The sequence below is a fragment of the Caloenas nicobarica genome, chromosome 16 (assembly GCF_036013445.1).
Source record: "Caloenas nicobarica isolate bCalNic1 chromosome 16, bCalNic1.hap1, whole genome shotgun sequence".
Classification (NCBI taxonomy): domain Eukaryota; kingdom Metazoa; phylum Chordata; class Aves; order Columbiformes; family Columbidae; genus Caloenas; species Caloenas nicobarica.
The window spans coordinates 5462035-5486453 of NC_088260.1; the positions used below are offsets into that span (position 1 = coordinate 5462035).

Genomic DNA, 24419 nt, shown 5'->3' on the forward strand with positions numbered 1-24419 from the left:
CTGGCCACGCCTCTTGGTGACGTCAGGAGGCGCGCGCGGGCGGCGGGAGCAGCGCCCGAGAGGGGGCGCGCGCAGGCGGCGTGGTCTGTGAGGGGGCGCGAAGGGCGCGAGGGGCGCTCGGCCTCAGCGCCTCGAAGGCTCCGGGTGTCTCCTCAGCAGCCGGGCGGGAAGCGTCTCCACACAGCACTCGTGTTGACCCCTGACAGGCCGCCCTGCTCGGGGTCCCTCCTCTTCCCCTCCTAAGGAGAGGGCGCTGGGCCTGAGGGACACCCTCCCGCCATTGTGTGAACCTCTCACCTGCGGCATTCCTTCTGCTTCTGGGTGGCATCATCTGGTAATCAGCCTTTGCCTCTGACCACAAAACCAGCAGCAGTTTCTCAAGAAAGCAGTATAAGAAGCAGCTATTAATTGGAACATTTTTTTAATTATTACAGCATTATTAATACATTTTATCTTGCAGCATTATCTGCTCCTTGTACCCACTGCAGGATTCAAAAGGCAGCAAAGCTCCCACAGAAATAAGTTTTGCTTGGCTTAAAGCGTAGTCTTAAGGTAAACGCACAGGTGTCTCTTTTCAACTCTCCACAACCCTGATCAGGAATACAACATCTTCCAGCAGCCATCGGAATGCCACGCAGCGCGAACAGCACAGGCGGTATCAAATTCTGAGGAATGACCTGATCCCTGGGCCAGGTATTGCCATTAAAACTATAAAACCGGGGCTTCTAAGGGCACAAATGCCTCAGCTTCCTGCTTCAAGACGTTAAATATTTAAAACTACCAAAAGCTGATGAGGCTTTAGTTCGACAGTGTCGATCACTTCTTGAGGCTGGAGAAAATATTTTGTTCATGTTAACTATGGCTTGAGACTTTCAGGTATCTTTATTGGTCTCGCCCTCCCTTATTTTTTTTTTTTAAGTTGGAAAAGACCTTTAAGATCATCAAGCCCAACTGTAAACCTCACACGGCCAAGTCTGAACCAGGGAAATGAAACTTGGATGGGAAGGACAGGCAAAATGCATAGGCATTGCATGTGCTCTTCAGCCATAAGAAAACACCCAAATTCACCTCATCACCACCTGAAAAACCACGTTTTTGCAGAACGCGGCAGGTCTAAGTGTAATAGCACTTGAAGGAGACTCTGCCCTTGCTCAGGGCTCAAATCACTTGCTCTGTCACGGTGTCACAAAGGATTTTGGGAGAACGTTTGCTGAAACGGCTGCTCTGGTCAGATGAGGAGCAAGTTCTGATACGTGGTGGATCAGTCTCGACTACGCCTGCCAGCATTTGGCCAATACCCAAGGCAAACAGGGACAGGAGTCATGGAAGGAGAAGGCAGAAAAAGGAAACTCCGGGTCTCTCAGTCAACAACAGATAAGGGGAACAAGACTTGGAGAAGGAGCCGTACTGGGAAAACAAAAGGTTGGAGGAGGGGTAGGTTAAAAAGCATAAAACCCCACTAAGAACAGGGAAGGGGGGGATGCGAGGGGCACCAGATGTGTACCTTTTACATGTAAGATGGAATGTGAGGCTGAATTTTGTTATTTGTTTGCCAGGGAACAGATGTAAAAACCACCAGGAATGTGCTTCGGGCCAATCTAGTGCTTTTTTTGTTTTTGGTCTACTTTAACACTGTTATTGAATAGTACGACACAATACTGGTGTCTTGCTTTAAGGTGATTTTTCCAACATTTAGAATACTGTGTTTTTAAGGAATGTCTTCCTCTTCATCTTGTAATCTGAGAATGCCAGAAGGAAATCTGCTGCTCTCTTGAAGTCAGCGGGAAGTTTGCTTGCATAAGGAGAACTGGTTAGGACTCTTGACAGTGTTTCACAGCTTGTACAAAGTTCTCCAACAGATTAGAGCTCATCTTTTTCATTGTTCTTCTTCAGGAAAGAAGCAAGGATATTGAGGCTTTTCTGGAGCTCCTCCTTTTTCCCATCACTCATTTTGTTCTTCTCGATCAGTTTTGTGATTCGGACGACTTCATTAGCAGCAAACTCTTCTCCCTGCTCCAGTATCTTGCTCATGATTTTCAAGTATTGTTCAGCTGACTTCTTCTCGGTTTCTTTTGTTTTTTCTAAACGCTCTTGCCCCTTTTTCAGGAGGGACTGGCGTTCTGATTTCTCAGTGGTACTCACAAACTTGCTGGCCAGCATGTCATACTCTTTGAGGCAGCCTGGCATCCCCAGATAGATGCCGTTACTCTTCAGCCAGCGCTGAATAGCCCCGGCCTTGATGTGGCCGCTGTAAGGTAAAGGATTGTCAAAGTCACCATCCTGGAACAAGTAAAAAATAGGGAACTTTTCCTTATCCAGCTTGTACTTTTCTCCCAGCTCAGTGTTCAGTTTATCACCATAATCTGTCAAGAGAGAAAGAAACACAGAAGACCATGGTACATTAATAAAAAAAAATTAAATTAGGATTCTCTCCTACAGAAACTGATAAATATTTGTCTCCACAGTTTCCACAGTTCCTAACAACCTCTTTGCTGGGAAATGCCACTCACTGAAACAAAAGCACCCCAGAAAAATTACTTCTGCAAGGCAAAAATCCCATCATTACATTTTCCAAAGAAAAATACAGGATTCTAATGATGCTTTGCTAGGACTGTGACAGCATAAGACATCAGCAGGACCTCCATGTACAAACCCCGTCCTCCTTATGGAAAATTAATAGCCATTTTTCCTCCTGTTTTTCTCTGTCCATTTATTTTATTTGATCTTACAGTGAAATGGATTTTCTTCCAGATCTATGTGCAGAGAGTGTACTACTCATATAGTTCCGACAGCATCCTCAGCTAAAAGATGTTTTCTCACTTCACATAAATCCCATTTATTCTTGAGGACAGAAAACATAACTTACAGAGATTTCAATTATGCTACTTAGCTAAATCCTTGTGTATTTAGAGATGTCAGTGTGGGTGCAACTTCCCAGTTTGACAATTCCTGCAAGCCTAAATTCTACCTACAAAGCAAGAGTAAGGTGACAGTAATCCATTCTTCGCTGCTCTTCTCTTAAAGCTGGTTATAAGAACATCAAGTTACACCAGCCACAGCGTGATGACCACTTTCTGTGCTTTACCAGCAATAAAAGTAGGGTTTGCTACCACTAATTAATCATACCACGTTTGCTTTGTTTGACGAGGCTTGTAGTTAAAGCATGATTCCTGTAATGCCTTTTCCCTAAAAATGGATGAAAAAGGCCTCTCTCAGCAAAGAAAGGAAAAAAAAAAAAGACAGAAAGTGCTGTGAAGGAGGAGGGTGGCATCCAGTTGAGCAGCGTGGGCTGACTCGCTTCATTAAGCAGCTGAAAGAGATAAGCAGCACTCCCACGCTGCCAGTACCGCCACAGCGACCAGCCGAGCAGGAGCTTTGGTCTGACAGGGCCAGGCCCATCTCAGTTCTCACTATCAGAATTACCTCAGAGCTTATTTTCATCCAAAATGGTAGTAAATTTTATTTCCTCCCCATCAATCTGTACTGTCCAGAGTTCCTCACCTGATATTCCCACTTCAGCCACTAGAAGATCTTCACTGGAGCCTGAGCTCTCTGCCAGTTTTTTAAACTCATCTTGTTTCTCACCGTACGGATATTGTGTATCGAATTTCACCAGGACAAATTTATGCTTTGGAATTACCTAAAACAAGAAGAAAAAAAAAGATAAAACTTTAGCATTTCAGGCTTGAGTAATCTATAAGTCACTTAAGGTTGCCTTAGCTGCTGCTTCTTTTCCTGTGCAATGAGTAGATGCAGAGGGAGAATGGAAATTTTATAATTATGGCCTTTCAAAAATGACTCACTGCAGTGTGGAGGAAAGACTGAGCTTTGGGTGTACGGATTCCTACGGCAGATGATAAAGATGGTACGTGGTGGGTTTGGGGGATCTGATAATGCCTTTAATTATATGTGATTTGTTTACTGTAAATCTGATTAGCGTCTTGGCAGGAAACCAGCTAAACCATTTCCAGTGGGACAGTAAGAGGATAGAGGCCAAAGCTCGTGTCATTCTGAAGCGTCCCAAGCAGGAGAATTTGTGTTTTAATTGATTCCTCTTCGCTTGTGCCGTTGCTTTTGAGTTTTGCTCTGCTTGGATGATGCTGTTTCAAATGAGCTTGGAAATGGAATCTGTCACCTAGTTTGGGATTCTTTTTTCTCCCTTCTCCAGGAGAGGACCTTGCAAAATCTTTTTTCTAGCGAACAGGGTCAGGTTGCAACACAGGTCCCCACCTACCAAGTGCCCTGCAAGCACTGACAGAGCAGCTGCCTGCAGCAGCCGTGGGCCTGCTGATCACTTTATTTGCTGTCCTGGTGAGAAGGGAACATGGCAGGTGTTACAGCTTTGATATTTCTGTTTGTCTTTTAAAGTCCCTCTTGCAGCATTCTGCCAATTACTTCAAATTCTCATCACAGAAGAGCTGGAAGCTCCTAAGGGTTATACAATGCTATAGCGTTTAAACACCAAAAATGGTTTGTGACAGCAGAAAAATCAAGCAGGGGGCTGGCGTGTGGCACGAATTATTTGCTCACGCCTCAGCAGTTTGTTTAGGGCAGACACTTTTCAAAGAGCTCAACTGACTGCTGTCTCTTCAGCTCACGCTGCTACAGCGCACTCTTTAATCCCGCTGTACGGTGACTCCCTTTCCACTGGCCTCTCGTCATCTGCCTCAGGCCACCCCTGCCACAGCCTGGCTGGTACTGGAATAAAAATCCTGCCATGCTATCGGCAGGCGCCTTCATTTCAAAGTCATTTAGTGGAACAAAAAAAACTGCGAGACCTCAGTCTGGCAGCAGCCTGTTGCTTTCTGTTTCATGAACAAAAAAGTGAAACCGGCCCCGACTCGCTCCCATGCACAGTCCTGCCCTCGGTCACCGGCACGGGCAAGGCAGGAGCGAGGCGACAGCGGCTCTTCGGCTCCCTGACCGGAGCCGCGGGGAGCCGGCCCGGCGCTGGGCCCAGGAGCCGCGGCGGCGGCCGGACCTCACCCCGCCGGTGCCGCCGGCCGGGCCGAACTGAACCGGGCCCCCGCGGCCCCGGCCGCATCGCTGCCCCGGCTCCACTTGGACCGCGCCGATTGGCTGCCCGCCGCGGCTACCGCTCTCCTATTGGCTGCTCCGCGGCGGGCCCGCCGCCTCAGCCATTCCGCCCCGAGCGCTCCCCCGCGCCGGTGGCCGTAGTGGGGGGGGCGGCTCCGCGGAAGCTCCGCGCCCGGAGCCCGCTCCGCACGCCCGGGCCCCCTCGACCACCTCCCCAGCCCTCCGAGGCCGCCCGCCTGCTGCTGCAGCAGCCGCGGCCGCGCACATGGCCGGAGCGGCAGCCCGCCCCTCCTCCAGCACCCCACCGGGCCCGGCAGCGCCCGCCGGGTGAGCCGTACCTTGTAGAAGGTGATGGTGTCGAGGGGCACGGAGCCCTTGGTGTGCAGCGCGCTGCCGCCGGGCAGCGCCAGGCCGAGCAGGCAGAGGAGCAGGGAGCCGGCGGCGGCCGCCGGAGCCATGGCGGAGCGCGGAGGGAGCGGGGCTGCCGGGGCCACGTGACCGCGCGGAGCGCCGGCCGCCGCCGGGGGCTCGCCCCGCCCCGCCAGGCCCGGGGCCAACCGGGGGGGCGCGGCCGCGGCGCGGGCAGGATCCGCGGCCCACGAGCGCTGGTCTGACATGGTCCGGCTTCCACGCCGCGCGTGGAACGGACAGGCAGGGCGCACGGGCAGCCGGCTTCCCTCGGCGGGCAGCACGCGGCAGTGCTGCTGCTGCCAGGAAAATGAAGTAGAAGCGGGCAGCTTCCAGCAGCAAACACGGAGCATGAAGGCAGGCAAGAGGGCAGAATGCAGGATCCGGCCTTGCAGCACAGGCTGCAGTGCTACGGCCAGGCAGATGAGCAGGGAGAGGAGAGAGATTCATAGACAAACATAAACATACGTATGTATATACGTACATTTATATACAGCAGCAGGCCAGGCATGGTGGCCACAGCCCTCTCCAGGACTTCAGTCATGTACTGTCACCACCAAAAATCAGGATGAAGTACAAGCAAGTGATGCAGAAGGCCTAAACAACAGATTGTACATGATCCTGTCACAGAGCAGACACATCCACTCCCTTCCCCCCAGCACACATAATTCAAACCCCATCTGCAGCTGAAAAGCAAAGAGCATTTCCCCCCTGCCTCTTTCCATCGTCCCTCTTTGCAGGTAACTTGATTTTCTGCCTGCCCCTGCACCAGGATAATCTGTCTTCACCAAGGCGCTGACAAAGCTAGACAGAGTAGGCAAGCAATTCAGTCGCTTCCAGGCCATCTAGACGGAAAAATGAAAGAGGCAGCAATACTGATTTGTAATGAAACTGACTTTTATATAAATTATAAACCCATCCAGTTTAAAGCAGATCATTTGCAGTTGTGTCACCTAAATCCATAGAAGGCTGAGGCATACATATCTTCTACAGTCATAAATTAACAATGAATAATCAAGGAAAAGAAAGTTCAGATAAGGCTGCGGATACAACACAAAAATCCTCTCTAAGATTACTAGCGGTTAAAATAAAGTCATGATTATCAATGATTGCAAAATATAAATGCAATTTTTGAACAGTTTAAAAAGTACAAAAAAATGAGCAAACAGGCATTGTACATTTTGTCCTGTATGTAGACAAAGCAGAGAAGGACTTCTGACCTTTATCTACATTAGACACCGATTTTAAGCAAAGAGTTGAGGAATTGTATAAAAGGATCGTGGCTCATGATCCCAGTAGTATAAAATCAGTATTTTTTCAGTTTGTAAACAGTAGTCTTGGTAGCTTCTTCTAGGTCTGTTTTCAATTCTTGACCAAAAAAAAAAAAAAAGAAAATCCCAAAACAAACAAACAAAACCAAATCCCAAGAGTGGAAAAGGGAGAACAGCAGCAATGGGTTATAGCTTGAATTTCTTATCGGGTCCCTGTGGGACATGTTCTGGAGGGGAAATGCTCTTTTGTAAGAAATATACAATATATTTAACTGTACACAATTCATAGGCAGAGAGAAATTCTCCCTCAACCACCCCCCCAGTACACAGTCATTTTTGTACACCGTCTGCTCCTACAGACAAACCACTGCTTGTGAAGAGATGGCACCTGGTTTTATAAAATACTGAGTAATCAAAAAATTGTATTTGTTTCACCAGTGGTGGAACTGGAAATGGGTTGGCAGCTCACATGGAGCAGCAGTCGGTTTTCCCTGTGCTGGCACAGGGGTTGTTTGGGTGACCAGCCAACGCAGGACCCACACCGAGCCAAACGCTGTGCTGGGAAGGGAGTGAGCTGTGGTTCCAGCTCTTCTCAGACTTTCCTTCGGATGACACACATCCCCCCCAGCAGTTTCAATTCTGCTTTTAAGAGAGCTGATGCAGAAAACATTTTTTTAAAGCAAGTTCTGCTTCCTGGCACATAGGAGGATTTAAAAAGCTTGGTTAAATAAAACTTACACTTCACTTAATGTTTTCACCATTGCTTTTTGATACGACTGGTTGAATTCAACCTGTTGTAGCGGTAGTGGAAGGAAACTCCAGCACAAAACACCCCCCCTGGATGAGGGTATGTGTCAATTTTGGATTCAGTGCTGATGTTTGTGCAAAGCCCTCTCCAGTTCGCGCTGCCAGCGGGAGTGGGGGGGACAGGAGCATCAGCAACAGCAACTTGTCCCCTCGAGCAGCAAGGGGCAATGCTGATTTCTGGCTCCGTGCTTCTCTGTGAACTGGATTATCTCAGCAATGGGACTGGTTTCTCTTACCCTACACGTTTCAAAGCGTCAACTTCAGTCATCAGTCTTGCTTTAATTTAACAATCACACCCTTCTCTCCAAAAAGGTATTTCTATACAACAAAGAAGAGTTCAGTTGGGTTGTGATTTTTTTTTTTTTTCTTCAGGAAAAGTATTCCTATAAAACGAACTTAACACATTTTGGTATTCCTCCAGCCCAGAGCACTTACCAGACATTGCAATTAAACCATCAGGACATCCAGTACAATTTAGACAAACTGCAGACATTCTTCTTTCCCTTTCAGGATGGGGCAAAGCAAAACTAAATCCAGCAAGAGCAACTATGTGAACTTTTTTTTTTTATACAGGGGATTTATTTTAAAAAAATACTCTCATCAACATTCTACCATTACTAACAAAACATACTCAGAAGAGATGACAAAGGTAGGATTGTCAGCTCTTTTAAAACTTTAAATATAGACTTCAGATACTAGCTGCTTTAAATCAGAAGATGAAGAATACAGTAAAGTCTGACCTGTCCCTTGTATTGCAGGTACATGTGACTTTTTGCCCACCAATTTTAGGCTGCATTACTCCTTTAAAACGAAAAACAGCAGAAATGCAGATTCAGTGGGAGCAGATGATGCGATTGCACTGTCTAACAGAATACCTAATGAGCTAGTACTTGAATAATCAAAGATCAACTGCAAAAAGTAAGCATACAAAAAGTATTCTCAGCCTCATACCACAGCGGAAGCAAAAGTTACCTCTGCCAACTTTAAACCAAAGCCAATAGGATTTAATTTCTATTAAAATATTTAAGTCTTAAAGTTTCAGTAATCTAAATACACTTTTTAAAAGTCATGATGATTGCTGTTGTACATTAAACTGACGTGACATCAGACTGCAGTGTCGGACTTCACTGCAGCTATTATATACAAGGTCTCTGGTTTTGTCTTTTTTTTCGTTCTGAAACACTGATTCCCATCCCTCTCTCTCTAAAGCTTAACAGCCAAGTTTGCTCCTCATCAGCTTTGCAATTCTTCCCGAACGTGAAAACAAACTGTGTGTACACTGACACCACATCTTCCCTCCAGCAGTTCTCTCCTTCGAGGGACCCGCACACTGAATTAATTCTGTAGGACCAGGTGGCTTGCAGACAAAATAGGCAGCTTCGAAACGGTATAATTTCACTCGAGGCATTGAATGTGGGCATCTACAATTCCTGCATTTCTAAGGCAAGGACCATACAAAATTATAAACACTGTATGGTGATGAAAATACAACTCCTTTGAGATATATGCTTTACACTGGATTTCTATTGCTGCTTCTACAGACCATCTCCAGTTGTTTCTAGAGATCAAAAGGGAAGAAAGTTAATTTTCTCCTGTTGCAATACGCTTATGAACATGTATAAAAAGTGGTCAAACCCCAATAAGGGTCCCTGCTTCTGATTTATGTACAATAATTTAAATCTGCTCAATACATCTGTAATACCTAAAAAAACTGTTTTGTGATTTTAAGTCCTTCATGCATTATGAGGAAGTTCTGGATTAAAGTGATGGTATATTGGATGTTGCTTCTGTCTGGAACTCTGGTGTCACTCCCCTGTGGAGTCTGTCAAGGATGCATTTCTCAAATCTTTAGTTTTTTAATAGTATCGAGTCTCTTTTTCAGCAGCTCTCCAATTTCCTGAATTGAGTGATGGTAACTGCTCTGGACCTTCCCTTGCACAGTCTTTGTAAACGTTTTTTCTTCCTGTAAATGCAAAAAGAGAAATCATTCACTCCACAGCAACTGTTTAAATCCTCCTGTTAAACGTTTCCCCCATCTCAAACACTGACAAGAAATTAATGAAGACCACAGTGTAAGCTGACAAAGGGAACATCATCAGCACAGAATAAGCAGCACCTTCAAAACTTCCAGAAACATCCTTGTGCAAAAAAAGCACCTTTTTAGCTCTAAACACAGAGCTGCAAACAGCTCCAGGTCCAAGTAGAGCTATACAGACTGTGTTTATCAGGATTTACTGTGACAACACAAACCAACAAACAGAACAGAAACGCCGTGAGCAAACACAGGCAAAGCTGCAGACTCCCACAGATGCTTCTGCTCAAATTCACAGGAATCTACTGGTTGAGTTTTGCAGATCCTCCTTGTGTAGTGATTTGATGCCTTGCATCAAAGGGGAGATGGAGGGGTTTGCTGACTCAGCAAGGAACCAGAAAAATTGCAAAGATCAACAATTATCTTAGCCCTTGACATTAAGAAAATATACTTTCTCTAACCAGTCTCTCCCCCTCCCCAAACTAATACTGGTGAGAAGATGACTCCCCTATCAAATCTTTCTCCTGGAATCTACTAAAATACAAATAACAAAATAAGCCATAACACAGACAACAAAATAACATTTAAACCTTGAGTTTTTCTTCACTAACATACTACACAAAATGAAAGTATTTTTCAAACACTTGTGCTTAGATCTCATTTTCTGAGATTATTTTGTGCAGTAAGGTGGAGCCGATCAGATGAGGCAAAGTTACTGTCACTATAAAAAAAACCCCCTAACTCGCCACTCTAAAACTAAGCTTTCTAGCAGTCTGGTCCCAAACCTCTGGTTAAGAGCAATTTTTTTTTTTTTTCCTTCCAGTAAAACATGTTGGGGAAGAAGCTTTCAACAAGGTTATCCCATAGGCACATACATACAGGTTGTTTTCGGTCACACACAAATACTGATGCATGTTCTTACCTGTAAAAGCAGAGTGTCCTTCAGGGACAGCTCTTCAAGTTTTAGTGCAGTCAGAATTATTTCAAGCCCTTTGATGTGATCTATTACATTGGAAGTTAACGTCTGTAGTTCAGTAACATAATCCAGAAAATGTGTAAATACAGGTGGCTATAAAAACAAATACACATTTTAGATTTATAAACACATACTAATACCTATTCAAATGACTGTTCTATACAACAACTCACTTTGTAATGTCTACATTCTATTCCCCCCCATGCTAAGCTATACTCTACCTACCTAGATAAGTACTACCAGTTAACTAGTTTACTGCAGTGTATTCAAGGCAGAAAGGCCTGTGATACTCTAAACTGTGTTTCCTATTAAAACCTGTCATGTGACAGAGATGTGACACGTCACCATTTGATTTAAAGTTTTAAAAATGAGTCCTGAGTAATCTCTAGCCTACATCAGCCTCTACAAGGCAAAGTTTACAAAACCCAGTTCATTAATATGTCATATATCCTGATTTTTCTTTCAGTATAAATATGCTATTGGATTGGAGGTGGGGGAAGAAAAGAAAGGAATATTGTCTACCATAGCTACACTGCTTTCTTTTTTTTTCTTCTTCTTTTTTTGCAGGTTGGATTTAAAAGGTCGGAGGACACTATCACAGTAACTTGATACCCACAGGGCAATGGAGATTGTCTGGAAAAAAAAGTACAAATATGTTACAAGTCACATTCACAGGAGGCTTCTAACTTTGTTTTAGTGTTCCTACTGATAAGACTCAGAATAGTTAGAATATGTAACAAAAAAGTCTGCTTTCATGAGTGACTGAGATCAAAGAACTTCCACTCTGTTGTAGTCCTAACATTTCTACTCTACTATACTCCAAAATTTATGGTTTCCAAAGAAAAAACATACCTCAACAAAGAAGACTAGGTTTTCTAACAGGTTTGGATGAGTTTTCAAGGTGCCATCTCTGACTTCAATCAAATCACCTTTACATTTATTGAACAAGTCTGAAAAGAAAAAAGAAAAGCCTTATTCAGGACCTGTAGATCAACTTAAATGCGTATTTTCTGTACAGTATGTGTCTCAGTGCAGTGATCAAAGATGTCAGAGGACGGACCACTAAAGCAGCTAATGATAAATTTGACCAAAGCCTCCCAAGAAGGTCCAGCTCCGAAGTTTCCTCTGAATTGTACTTCATTACAAACAGTATCACCATTCTATTTATTAGCACACCTGGACCAAGTACCAGAGAGACAACAGCTGCTCAGACTAAGCTGCAAGGTAGCAAAACAATGGGACATAAGGACATTCTGTGGCATGCAACAGCTTCACGAGCAGAGAAGCCAAGGGGAATCTCAGCATTGTTCTCACATGTCCTTCAAAGGGCTCTACAAATGCATTAACACCTCCCCACAATCGCAGCACACTCAGCAGCACACCCTCGGAGCGCCATGAAGCACCAACCTAGCTACCAGTGTTTATTCTTGAGTTACCATTTACCTGTTAGTCGTTCTACTGAAGACTTGAAACTATTCCCTATCCTCTCCTGGATTTCTGCTGAATCTTCTGAAAGAAAAAGAGTAGTTAAAAGCTACAAGGTAGTGTATTTTCGGCTTCCAGAAAACTAAGAGGCATTTAAATTTAGTGTTAGCAGTCAAAAGCAAATGCAACTGCTTTCAAGGAGGATCCAGTATTACATCAACATATACCATACAAAAATGCAGACTCACATAAAATATTAAATTAAGGCATTGTCTCCCAGATAACTTAGCGTCATTAAAAAAATTAACACACAAATAACCGTGTGGGCCCACATCGGTCAATGCCCAGTAGTTTTCAGGCTAAATGGAGACACATCTTGCTCCCTCCCACCACACGTGACAATCTGGTTAAGCCCCCGCCCCTCAAACACTTACCTAAGCCACTGGTATCTAGTTCATAAATATCACTAACAAGATAAAACAAGCTAGTCTGGCACTGGCAGCTGCCATTGCTGAAGAAGCCAGCCATTCGGGTAGGAGGAGGGCCGAGGACAGGATACTAGGCAAGAAGCAAAGAAAAAGATAAAGGTGTTGCAGCTTTTCCTTATGCAGAACACAGTTTGACACATCTCTCAGTCGTACACTACAAACTCAGGGTCAGTTAAGTGCATTCTGCAGCCTGCTGGACGTACAAGATGCATTCATTTTCTCTGCTTGCATTCACGTCCATTTAACATTTGGGGATAGCTTTTTCCTTAATGAGTACCTGGATTTTTTGTTCTAGAAACTTCTTCCCTGAATCCACTGCTGCTTCCAGCTGCTGAAGCAGGGATCGAACTGTATCAATCTTGGATGAGACGCCGTTCTCTGCCATCTTTTCAGAGTTCTTTGGTTGAATAGTGTGACTAAGAGTTGGGAGTCCGCTGACTAGCCTTAAAGTTAAAGATCGGATTTGCAACCACATGGTTTCTTCCTCCAGTGACAGTTTCCTATGTTCTTCAGAAATGTCCCTAGAGAAAGGCATCAAATGTTTTCAGGCAAATGCTTCAATTTTGCAAAGTAGCAAGCTTCACTCAGGTACAAAAGCCTACCCAAAGTAATCGAATACTGGATGAAGAGGAAGGAGTGGTCACAAATTCAGAAAACTGTATTAATACATAAAAAAAGAAGCACGGCTAGAAGTGCCGAATGATGCTTGTTAAATTTGCAGCTAGCCAGCCTAGAGAACATTTAAATGTGGCAGTTGCCTTGACAGGATTTTCTTTGCCACATGTGCTGTAATGAAAGGTGTGACTCTACACTTGAGGATATTTCTGCTCACCTGTCTTTGGGATCCCAGTTAAACAGGACTGTCAGGTCTCTGTTGTCACGCAAATCTTTCCATGGAATGTCATCCTCCTCTGGGCTCAGACTCATGGACTTTATACTTTCTTCTAAACTGGTTGATCTGTACGTAAGAGTAAGCAACATTAAATCAAACATTTGATAACTGGAAACAGAAAACACAGCTTACTAACAAACCACATTCTCGCCACTGTTCAACTGTTCTGATGTCAGAAATGTTACACATACACGGTACTGACAAGGATGCTGAAGGGAAAAGCAAATTAGAAGCAGAGAGAAGTATAATACCTCACAGGTTTTTAGCAAAGGGCTGCAAGTGAAACTCGCTGAGGTCTCACTCAGCCAGCATTCAGCCTATGCACACATCTACAATTTTTTCACGTGGAAGGTGCTGCACTTATCGCAGCCGTACTTACATATTTGCTTCAAGTAAGAGGTCTAACAACATCCGTTCTGTGCGAACTTGCGCAAAGTGAAGAGAAGAGTTCAGCCTATTTCTAAATGCAATGAATTCTGGGATCTTCTCAAATGCACCGTACTTGTAGGCTTGAATGATATATTCTGAGGTCTGGAAGAAAACACACACCATCTCTGTATTAGTTACTTCCATCAATTCCTAACAACTAGAGTTTAACAAGGTCACTGCCAAGAAATTGCATTTCTGTGGTTTTCATTAACCCAGAGGTATAGAATCTGGCAGATCCTCAGTCCCCGGGAAAAGTTTGCACTTCGCTTGTCCAAGTCACCCCAGCAATTTTGCTACATTAAAGTAGAATGGAGAATGCCCAGATGTTCCACAGGGCAGTGTGATTTAATAACCAAACCTACACTGAGAAACATCGTGTTGCTGTTGCCACTGAGACTGAAAAATACTTAAAGGAGGGGACAGGTGATTTGGGAAGGCGCTTTTTTTTTTTGAGATGCATTATTCAGATCATTGTTTCATTGTGATAAGTACTTTCAAGCAAAATAAATATATCCCAGATTTTCTGGAACTGACTTCGATGTGCATCACATATTACCAGAACATAGACTAAAAAAATTACTCACACATTTTTGTTTCTCTTTTTTTTTTTATTTATTAAATTTTTGAATACAGCATCACAAGATATCACGCAGTGGATACACATTACAATACAATCTAAACACCAAAGGAAGCTGTCAGGGTCCATGAGATAGTTTGCTTCCCCTCTGATGAAATGCAGCAATACAAGGCACACAACTAATATTTCACATCAGTCCAAGCAATCTCCACAACGAGATTTATATGATGAAGGAGCCCCAGGCAAGCACTATATTTTAAGGAAAATTTCTACCTGTAGAGACAGAGAACTATTTATGCTCCCAGTCAAGACAGATGGCTGTCTTTTTTACATCAGAATCACTCCACAAGTGAGAAATTCTGGCAAATCAAATGTTTTCTTCTGAACACGATTATGAAACGCACTGAGAGGCACCAAAAAAAGCCCCTGGTTAACTGAACTTTATGTGGTACTAAGAGACTCAACCTGTCTGGAAGGCTCTGAGGGACCAGAAGCTAGTACAAACAGATGAAAACCACCTTTTTTTCCCCTCCAAAATAAGGAATGTCCTCTAGGTAGCTCTTTTCTTTCCTAAATTTGGTTACTTGCACTGTATGAAAAATATATGCCAAATATTCAACAACATACCCTCTGATAAACAGCCTTGCAGAGTTCATTGTCAGGCTGCGGGACTGCGCTATGGGCGCTAATTCAACTGCATCGACGTGGTTTTTAAATCCCCATGGGACACGTTGGTGCTCTGTTTGCCTGCAGTATCTGGAGAGATTAAAGACGGACGGACACAAGAAAATTAGAGAGATTACTTGTGATTCTGCGTATTTAAAGGAGGACTATCTTGAGAAGAACAAAGTTGCCTTTTTAGTTTTAGTCAAATACAGCAATACTGCCTTCTCTCTGTCCTTGGAATCCTCTCCTAAAGCCAAAATATTATGTCAGGACTCCACAGCATCCTAGATGGCCGTTACTCATGGGACTCAAGATTCACTTCAGGCTGTTAAGTTCAGCTAGTCAGAAGGAAAACGTATTTATCCAAAGCAATCAGTCGCTATATTTTTATGCAAAACTATTTCTTTTATATCCCACATTTCCTGTGCAGAGTCCCACACACAGCATGCTGCAGGACACGTTCTCTATGCTGTAGCAGATATTCCAGCTACCTTAAATACCAACCTAGAGAGGAGCAGGCAGTATTTGAAATCAGGTAAAAAGGTAACTTTTGAAGGATAGTCCTCCTTTAACATTGCAGTTAGGTACTGTTATGGGGCTCGAACAGGAAGCTGATATCAGGACCCTGAGTATGAAGGGGCAACCCCAACAAAACCACAGCAGCACAAACTGGTAGCAGATGCTGACCTTGGGATACTTGGGACCTGTCTCCTGGTAAGGAATCCCATTTTTCATCTACAGCCTTGTCACACCATCGTCCCAGGTGAACAGTCCCCTGAACTGAGCCTTCACCTCCTGCAATTTGCACCTTATGGCTGGTTTAAAGGACACTTGCTATTTGCAACCTGGTACAGCTTTGGATGCATTTCCCAACTAAAAGGATCTGAAGGTGATAACCACTGAAAGTGTCCAGAGCACATGAGAGATTTGGCTACCCAAGATCAGCAATGGCTCACGGTCCTTTGGTGGCAACACTATCTCCAAGATGAGACACATGCGAGTGGGTTCCAGAATCCCATCCTTATCTTGCAGCATGAAGAACTATGTAATGCTGATTGCATTGCCTTTGCCCCTCTTGCGATTTCAACCTTTTCAGGTGTGGTAGTGAGGCAGGTTGAACCATTCAGGCACTGACTTTTCAGCATTTCTGGAACACGAGTTGAGTAGCATTTTCCCGGCAATAGCACTCGGAATGTGTCCATCGTCGTCTGCGTACAGAGGTTGAGCTACTGGAGATAATCAGCTCTTCTCTGCTGCAAGCACCTTTATCATTCATGCCAAAGAGAATAACCTTCTTCCAAGGTAACCATACCTGAAATTACTTCAGAATGTTTTCCAGGAAAGACGATTTCTTGATGCTTTACAGTGTCATGTTCCCAAGCAGACAAATTGTACCCGATAGTTTTTTTCAGTTTACTTGCACTTTACCCAGCAGTCAAACATTTTATTCAGATAGTTGATTCCATGTATGCTTTTCATCAACATCCACCAAGTGACTTTTAAACAAGACTGAACAAGTTACTCCTCATTTAAAAAAAAAAAAAAAAAAAAAAGCCACTACCATCACCACCAGACACGTAGGAGAAAACTAACTGGGATCCAGGGCTTCACTCCACCAAAACCACTGCACCCAGGAACCCAAAGACTCTTATCAAGGAGAATCAGTGCTTAAACAATGAGCAAACAGCAAGTTGTGTGACTGCACAGCCTCTGAAGCCAACTTAGTGGCTCACTGTAAGAGTTATAACTGGATCGCACCTTTATTTCTTAAGAAGTAAAGTAATAATAATTTTCTTCACCTACCTCTCAACAGTGATCAAACTGTAAAATATAAATATACAGGATATATTTCTACCCCTCAGAATGGAACTGCCTTGCAAGCGACAGGCAGACAGACTGACATGCATATACTTCCCTACCACAATTCTGGACTATTTCTGTTCCTATTTGCTTGGTATATTTCCACCAAGACTTCGAAAACGTGCTTTTCCACTGTCCTCCTACCCAACCCATTTTTCATGGATTCCATGGGAATTCTGAAACAGAATTAGTATCTTCCTTACAAAGGTATCAGAATGTACAGCAAAGTGTACTTCCAATTAAAATTACTGACAAGTACACGTACTCATCAGCAAGCTACAACCACGCTGGACGCCCAGGGCATGGCGTGCGTTTTGGGAAGCACCTGGTCTCTTTGGAGGAATTCGGCAAGTCTCCCCTCACTATCTCCTCCTCCATTCCAGTCCCAAGATTCTCATTCAAGACGACTTTCTTTTCATCCACACCACTTTTGGGGGTGAACTGAATAAAGCAGGTAGTTCCCATTAACACAAGACCAGGTTTTGCAATTTGATCGTATTGCTTCAAAATAAAGCGGTTAGTCATGGGTTCTGCTCTGCCTTCAGTGAAACTGAAGCCTCGAGACTCATTTTTTCCCCTCTGAAATTCTCCCACCTTGTTCCTTGCACTTCCCCTGCCTTTTAAACAAGACTTTCCCTCCCTTTTACAGTGATGGGCATTCCCCACCATCCCCGTGTGCAAGGACAGCCATCACTAAAACACGCAGCTTCAGCAATTGTCATACAAAGGATTCATGAGTACACCATCACCGTCTTGACCCACCATCCCTGGCTGCTGCTAGAAGTTATGACACCAGAACTTATTTGCCACATATTTCACTTAAATTATGGCATAAAATTTCAATCCATTAATTTAAAAGTAATCATACCTGGTTTTGCAGAGTATTAAAACTGGCTTTTATAAATAGAAAGCTAAAGCAAAACCCCGTACAGCATTAATTTACAAATTCTTGTAGTGAGAAACACAGTTTGAGGCAACTATGAACACAGAGTTGCACATATTATTCCTCTTTGTTATCAACCACAACATTTCTGTAAGCCTTTACATAGGGCACAGACTTCTGTAAGGCATCTCGACATAACTGCTCTGTTACAGGACACAGAGGTTTCTTTCAACTTACATCTTTCTGGTTGGAGTGGAAAAACCTGAGTGCAAAATTGCAGGATTGGGATGCAGCAGCGTAATGGCCCAGCGGCTCTGCATAGCGCGTCAGGAGATAACTGCAACACAACACAGCACAAGTCAAACACCGGCACACAGCCCTGGGGAAACCTGAATTGCAAACACAGCTCTCAACAGTGAACTGCAGCACCACCCAGCTTTAATGAAAACTCTGGAGATTTAACAGACAGCAATCAAAACATTCATATTAAATTTTAGGCTTTTAACAGTCGTGGAAGGAATTCTTAATTTTTTAAAAAACAGTATGTGGGGGCTTGGAATTTCTCCATCCACCTTGCTAAATGTACAAGAGCTTTACTTAATTTGATACCACAAACACTCTAATCAAGGCAGGGCCATTTGGTACGTTTGTTTTAACTAGCGCTCCCAAGCTTCACTGAGCAATGACACAGCCAGAACACCAAGCTGTGACTGGCATCAAGATATACATTTCACAAACTTCCTCCAGATTCTCTTTAATTAATACTCCAAAAATCCAAAACTCATCAAAATCACACAGGGAAGATACTCCACGAGAAGCAGAGTACACTTCAGTAGATGGGTCTCATGTATTGATAATTCCAAAAGACTTTTACACACCACCATACAAAAATGTGATAATGTGCTAACTTTCAGCAGCAAAGGAAACTGAAGATATCAGGTCTGGTTACTGGAGGGTCACCATCACCAATTATTCTCAGTATATACTACCCACCCGATGGTGTCGTGCTGTATGTGTTTAGCATCAAGGCTGGCATAGAGCTCTGCAACAGGTTCAAATGCACCGAGCCTGCAGTAGATTCGAATGAGCAGCAATTTAAACTGAGCATTAGAAGGACTATGAGATAATCCTTCTTCTAAGAGAGTGAGGCACTGCCACACAGCTGTGTCTTCCCCTGGTGACAAAGACAAAACAGGTGTGATCAGAGACAGGCGCTGAATGCTGACAACATGGTTCACTTTGGCATTGGAGCTTCTGTCCTCAGGTTACACACCTCTCAAAATGGTCCCACACATTTAAACACACAGATGGCATTCACCAGCCACACTGCTGCCCTTAAAATATAACACCCAGCCAAAAGATAAAGCATGGCAGGGAGGCAAAGAAATACTCTCAAAACACCTTCAATATCAGAATGGAATTGTCAGCAGAACTCATGCAAAGGGAGAGAAAACGTTACCTACACGGGAAACTCAGAACAAGCTTCTGCACTGAGCTGCACGTCATCAGAAAACTCTGCCAGGACTTACAGGAATTAATCAGAAAAATTAAATCCCTTTAGAGGTCAGCGAGGTGCATATCAAACACCAACTGAATACAGGAGTCCTGAAATACCTCATAGTGAGAAAAAAACCCCAGAAAGCTGCAGGTCTTACAAGCCATGACAGGAACACACTGGCCACAGGGACACAGTCTCCCCACCACACCCATCCAGTGTGGTATTAAGCAAGACAACAATTTTAGAAACATACCTTCTAGCCACAGATCAAGCAGCAGGTGAACTGCAAGCAGACAATAATAATCTGAAAACTGCAATTCAGTTTTCAAACAAGATTTCCCTAAAGAGAAAAAAAAAAAGTTACCCTTGAATTACAATGCTGTCAGCTGCTTCTCACACTGTCAGCATTATCAAATGACACAGGTATCTGGCAGATGATAACCACAGCTTTGTTTTTAAAATCCAGAGTTGTCTTAAAAACTGAAACAACTGTGTATACACGCTGCATTTGGTCATCACATGAGTGGACTATGGGACACTTTATATGTTGACATCCGCTGGAAGAAGTAAAGCCTCTCCTACAACCGCAAGATCTACAAATTAATATTCTTGCCCATTTATTTGTCCTATGTACATCAGCGATAAAGCCTGGCTTTGCTTAAAGGCACAGGCACTTCTGCATAGATACAAAACCACCATCTGAACTACCCAGGAATGTCTCATTTATCTTTAAGATACACAATTGAAAAGAAATTAGAAGGAAACAGATAATTCAGGTACGCCCAAGGATACCATCATAAAGGAGAAAGCAAAACATCATCTAGTGGCAGAATGGGTGCCATTGCTGTTTGTGCTGTTCCATCCCCCTGAAAAAGCTCCAAACTTTTGCTCATAAAAAGCTGCAAATGAACTGTAACATTAGCTTGAAGATTTTTCTCACCGAACTCCAATCCATGGCGGTATCTTAACATCAACTCCCGGACCGTGGTCAGCTTTTGGTTCCTCTCCATGGCGTGATAGATACCCAGCAATCTCGAGAGCTGCACCACACACAAGTGCTGCTGCAGGGCTTTGATATCGGCTGGCAACGCAACTTCGCTCTCGGCTGTTGCCGACAGAGGGATTACTTCCAGCAACTGACTGACGAACTGAAAGAGAAACACTGTTGTTAGATTCTGCAGGGCATCTGGGACTGCACAAACAGAAGGCATCATTTCCTCCCTCAAATCAAACAAAAAAAGCAAGGTGGAAATGTCAGTGCCAACCCTGATGTCACACTGAAATCAGTGGTTAAAGAGCTGGCTTCAATATTTTTTTTTTTCCTTTTTGAAAGGTGATGAGCACAGTTCTGGCTGCAGTCAGTAGCTTTTATTAAGTTTAATCAAACAGATGGAATAAAAAAAAATAATCACAGGCAAGTTTCCAATACATTGACACACAAGGGAGTTCAAGCACCTGTTAACACTCACAGTACTAACATATGCAATTAAACTAATTAGTTACTGAAAGGCTTCCCAGCACACTTCTAAGAAATAGCCGTTTTGTACTAGCTATTACATTTTCTCTCAACTCTGAAGTAATGCACTGTACTCAGTAATGTCATCTTTTATTAATGACTTATTTTTTCAAATTAAGTTGTAAGAAAAGTAGCCTCTCATTGCTTACACATTGACTACGAGACAGACCTCTCACAACACACAGCGAGGGCTAGGCAGTGGGGTTTTGTTGCCCTAAAATCCAACACCGTTTACAAACTTAAATTTGAATTAAAGCCAATGAATGCAGCTTTACTACATTTGGTCTTGAAACACCAGAACTGCATCTAGTCCATGCCCAAGGGAAAGAGCATGATGGTTCTGCAGGAGGAACACACAGCACCATGCACAGAAATTCCAGTTTTCCCATAGACTTTGATAAAAACTGTGTTGACAAATCTTTTCGGTTTTCCATTTTGCCACGCTGGGCAAGGCCAACCGAATCACTCGGCTGCATACTCCAATTTACATCTCTAGGAAGTCAAGATTGATATTTCTGGAGTGTCTAGTGGCCCAGCAAGATCGCAACACTCTCAGCTACTGAACTGTAACACTATTCAGAACTCTTAAAAAAAAAAAATTAAAAATCCCCCAGCTGTGTATAGCCTCAGTGTGACCCTGCTACATCACTTACGATAAAACCACCTTCAGCATGTTTTGCTATGAAACAAGAATAAATCTAAGACAATCTATAAAACTTCCAGTTTTCAAAAACCCATCAGCACTTCAGCACCACTAACCCTCCTCAGCTCCACGTCTCCTTGACCAAGTTAAACTGCTGCAGATGCACGTTTTGGAGACGCCAGCCGGGAGACATCCATGCACCGGAAAGATCTTCTCTCATGTCAGCACGACACAACAATATATGCACTAAATCAGCAGTAGTTTTAAGGCCAATCAAAACATTTTAGAGATTTTTTTCAAACTCATGGTTTTACAAGCACTGCAACAAAACTGTAACCTAAACTATTATTTTTAAGCACCGTTCTCCCCTGCTCCAGGTTTAGAATTTGTTTCCTGGATAATTAGGATTAAATGTGTTCGGTGCTTCTGGACTTCAGGGTTACCTTGCAACGGTATCACCATTTCCGGAACTAGGAGTTAAACATCCTGCTGCCCAGGGCTGCTGCCAATGGGGTAAGAACACACCTTGTAACATAAAACATCAGCAGCAACCCACACATGCCATTCTCCTCATTAGTGTGGCTGTGGGGAGAGTTTGCTTTAGCAGTTGAAAAATATTTTAATGAATTAAGGAAACACCACCACTATCTACACTTTGTTTCCAAACATTTTATCAACAGCCTCTGGCTGATCCAGGAGTCTCCGTCCAGCCCTCCCCAGCTCCAATAACTTTACACAATGGCTTAGGAAAACAATGGGGTGAGTGACAGAATTCCCAGCTGCTGAACTCATTCCACGAGCTGCTCATGACTCTGCACAAATAGTCTTTTCAGTGAAAGAGAGCTTGTTTTAAAAAGAGATTCTGGAAAAGTTGCCACAGGTCTCTCGGTCACACCTTGCTCACTGTCAGCGTGTCCGTTCTCTCGTACTGCAGCACAGCCAAGCAAAACATCTGTGCGACACCAAAGCATCGGATCGGGGGGAGGATTCTTCCCACTAAACATATAACTTTGACGGGAAAAACAAGACATGGGTGGGAAGGGAAAAAGGAAGATGTCTTTTTAAAGCTAAAGTTGCAGTACACAGCAATGAGAACTGCAAATGAATGAACAGGGTGGTCTTTCTACTGTTTTCACGACTCCACTTTGTAAGCTGTGATCTATTAAAAATGATGAGAGATTACTCCTTTAAAAATGAGCCAATTAGGTAGCTTATCAGTTGAACTACAATTCCTAGGGGGCTTTTCATTAGAAGATACGAGCTCATATCGTCTAATTTTCATCTGCATTATGAGCATTTCATTTCCAATATGAAAATTCCACCCAGACCATCTCAAAGCACCCTGACACCTTGATATTTTAACAAAAAAGCCAAATGAAAACTACATCTGGGTCTGAGACTCTGCAAGATCAAATTCAGCTTTTAGTCTCCAGTAAAAATCCTCTGAAATTGCTCAATGTATTCAGATGTTCATTACTTTTTCTGTAGTGCAAAGAGTTTTCTGAATTTCAAACAGAAGGTAAAAATTGGATGTTTCCAGTCCTTTAATATGATCCACAGGTGTTTTAAGATCGAGACCAGAGTACAAACAAGTGCTGCAATTCCTGCCTCCACTTCTTTATCTTTCCATACCTTTGTATATTGGCTGGATGGGAGGAGATCCACAAATACTTTGAGATCGGTAAAACAGCAGGGCTTGTCTCCAAATTTTTTGAAGTATTGGAACATTAGTTCTTCTGGATCACCTAGGAAAAAGGCCGGTTCATCTTTTTAATATGCTCCATTAAAAGTTGAATCTGGTAAATCATTATGAGAAATCTTTGTTAATGCTTTTTCGTTTTTTCCCCATTTGAGATTACATAGTGATTTAGAAAACAGATAGCTGCACTACTGCAGATCTTAACAGAGTCTCAATGCCTTTGGTAACCAAGGACACAAAAAAATCCCTAAGAGCTTCATTTCAGCTACTCTGGCAGATACGATCTCAGCAGAACAGGCACGCATCCACGGCCGCTGCTTACCTAACAGTAACTTCTTTTTGGATGGAAATACAAAAGGAACTAGTAAGTAGCACAGATGTTACTCTAATCACATTCTCTCCTTCACTGGTGCCCTACATGCAAGTTCTCAAAAAGGAAAACCTTGTACTACTGCCAAAAAACTTAAATGAAAAACCACCCAGAGATTACTGCGTAACAGCAGGACTTTCTACAAAAGCAGCGCATCAGGAACGCACTTTTCATTGCAATGTCAGCGACCGCATGCTCCCAGATCCCATAGGTCCTTCTGGGAGTTTCTGTGCTTGCTTTTACAAGCCCTGGAGCTGCCTAGAACTACCTGCCCTTTTTCAAGGCTCATCTTCTGATGCTTTCAAAATGTTTTGTATACAGACAACAGCATGTACATTTTCATAACAGACCTTGTATTTAACTCAGTGATCTAGCAAAGAGCTTCCTCCAAGTTTGTGTTCTCTCCAAAAGGTTAATTTATCATCCAGTTAGTGGCTCTTACCTAGTTTATATTCATCATTACAACCTCTGTATCGCAAACGTCTAATCAGCTCCAGTTTAGCTAAATATGGTCCCCGAAGTGGCCGAGAGCTCTTAGATTCTTCTGTTATCCTCTCTTCTATAAACTTCACAGCTTGCTCTATAGAATAGTGTACCTCTCCTTCCAAAGAGCTGTGCAATTGAAGAGACAAAAGGTTCATTGATTTTGGCACTGATAAAATGTGCTCGGCATACTCCCAGGACACTGTTCAGGAAATCTGGCCTGATGGATTCTCTAAGTCAATCGCCATGAAAAATACAAACTGGAAGAGTTCTACAGTGTACAAGCCACTATTTATACAGCTGTTCCCAATGAACTATTGCCCCCATCCAAAACAAAGTAAGGAGAACAAATCATTTGGGGTCTGATGTCAAGAAGTCACCCAAAGACACAGAGAGAGCTGTACTGAATATATGAATGCAAACAATTTGCTGTAGCACAAAGGAAAAACAAATCCCCAG

General features: G+C 43.3%; 2 protein-coding genes across 4 annotated transcripts in view; both read right to left on the minus strand.

Moving 5' to 3' along the window:
• Positions 1-901: 901 nt before the first annotated feature.
• On the minus strand, positions 902-5516 carry ERP29 (endoplasmic reticulum protein 29). Its single transcript, XM_065646467.1, has 3 exons — positions 5376-5516; positions 3502-3640; positions 902-2363 (listed from the first exon to the last, which is right to left on the minus strand). Exons 1-3 carry the CDS (start codon positions 5493-5495, stop codon positions 1861-1863), a joined length of 762 nt encoding a protein of 253 aa, XP_065502539.1. The 5' UTR covers positions 5496-5516; the 3' UTR covers positions 902-1860.
• Positions 5517-6365: 849 nt separating this feature from the next.
• Positions 6366-24419, minus strand: part of NAA25 (N-alpha-acetyltransferase 25, NatB auxiliary subunit) — a 28515-nt gene continuing 10461 nt past the window's right edge. For 2 of the 3 annotated variants that reach the window (XM_065646209.1, XM_065646211.1), the window contains exons 10-24: positions 23920-24089; positions 23041-23153; positions 20190-20397; positions 19503-19589; positions 18745-18925; positions 17989-18088; positions 13716-13867; positions 13277-13402; positions 12722-12965; positions 12391-12514; positions 11975-12040; positions 11384-11481; positions 11054-11164; positions 10478-10624; positions 6366-9486 (exon numbers count right to left, since the gene is read on the minus strand). In XM_065646209.1, the coding sequence (XP_065502281.1) occupies positions 9364-9486; positions 10478-10624; positions 11054-11164; positions 11384-11481; positions 11975-12040; positions 12391-12514; positions 12722-12965; positions 13277-13402; positions 13716-13867; positions 17989-18088; positions 18745-18925; positions 19503-19589; positions 20190-20397; positions 23041-23153; positions 23920-24089 (2050 nt within the window). In that variant the 3' untranslated portion in view covers positions 6366-9363. The remainder of the gene's footprint in view (positions 9487-10477; positions 10625-11053; positions 11165-11383; positions 11482-11974; positions 12041-12390; positions 12515-12721; positions 12966-13276; positions 13403-13715; positions 13868-17988; positions 18089-18744; positions 18926-19502; positions 19590-20189; positions 20398-23040; positions 23154-23919; positions 24090-24419) is intronic. The other variant, XM_065646210.1, reaches the window with a different exon arrangement.

Bases quoted from the DNA above. Each gene is read 5' to 3' on its own strand.
- ERP29 (XM_065646467.1), bottom strand. From the start codon at position 5,495: ATGGCTCCGGCGGCCGCCGCCGGCTCCCTGCTCCTCTGCCTGCTCGGC. The intron at 3,641-5,375 runs GTACGGCTCACC...TTCTTGTTTTAG, and splicing joins ACACCATCACCTTCTACAAG to GTAATTCCAAAGCATAAATT. The intron at 2,364-3,501 runs GTGAGGAACTCT...CTCTCTTGACAG, and splicing joins GGCTGAAGTGGGAATATCAG to ATTATGGTGATAAACTGAAC.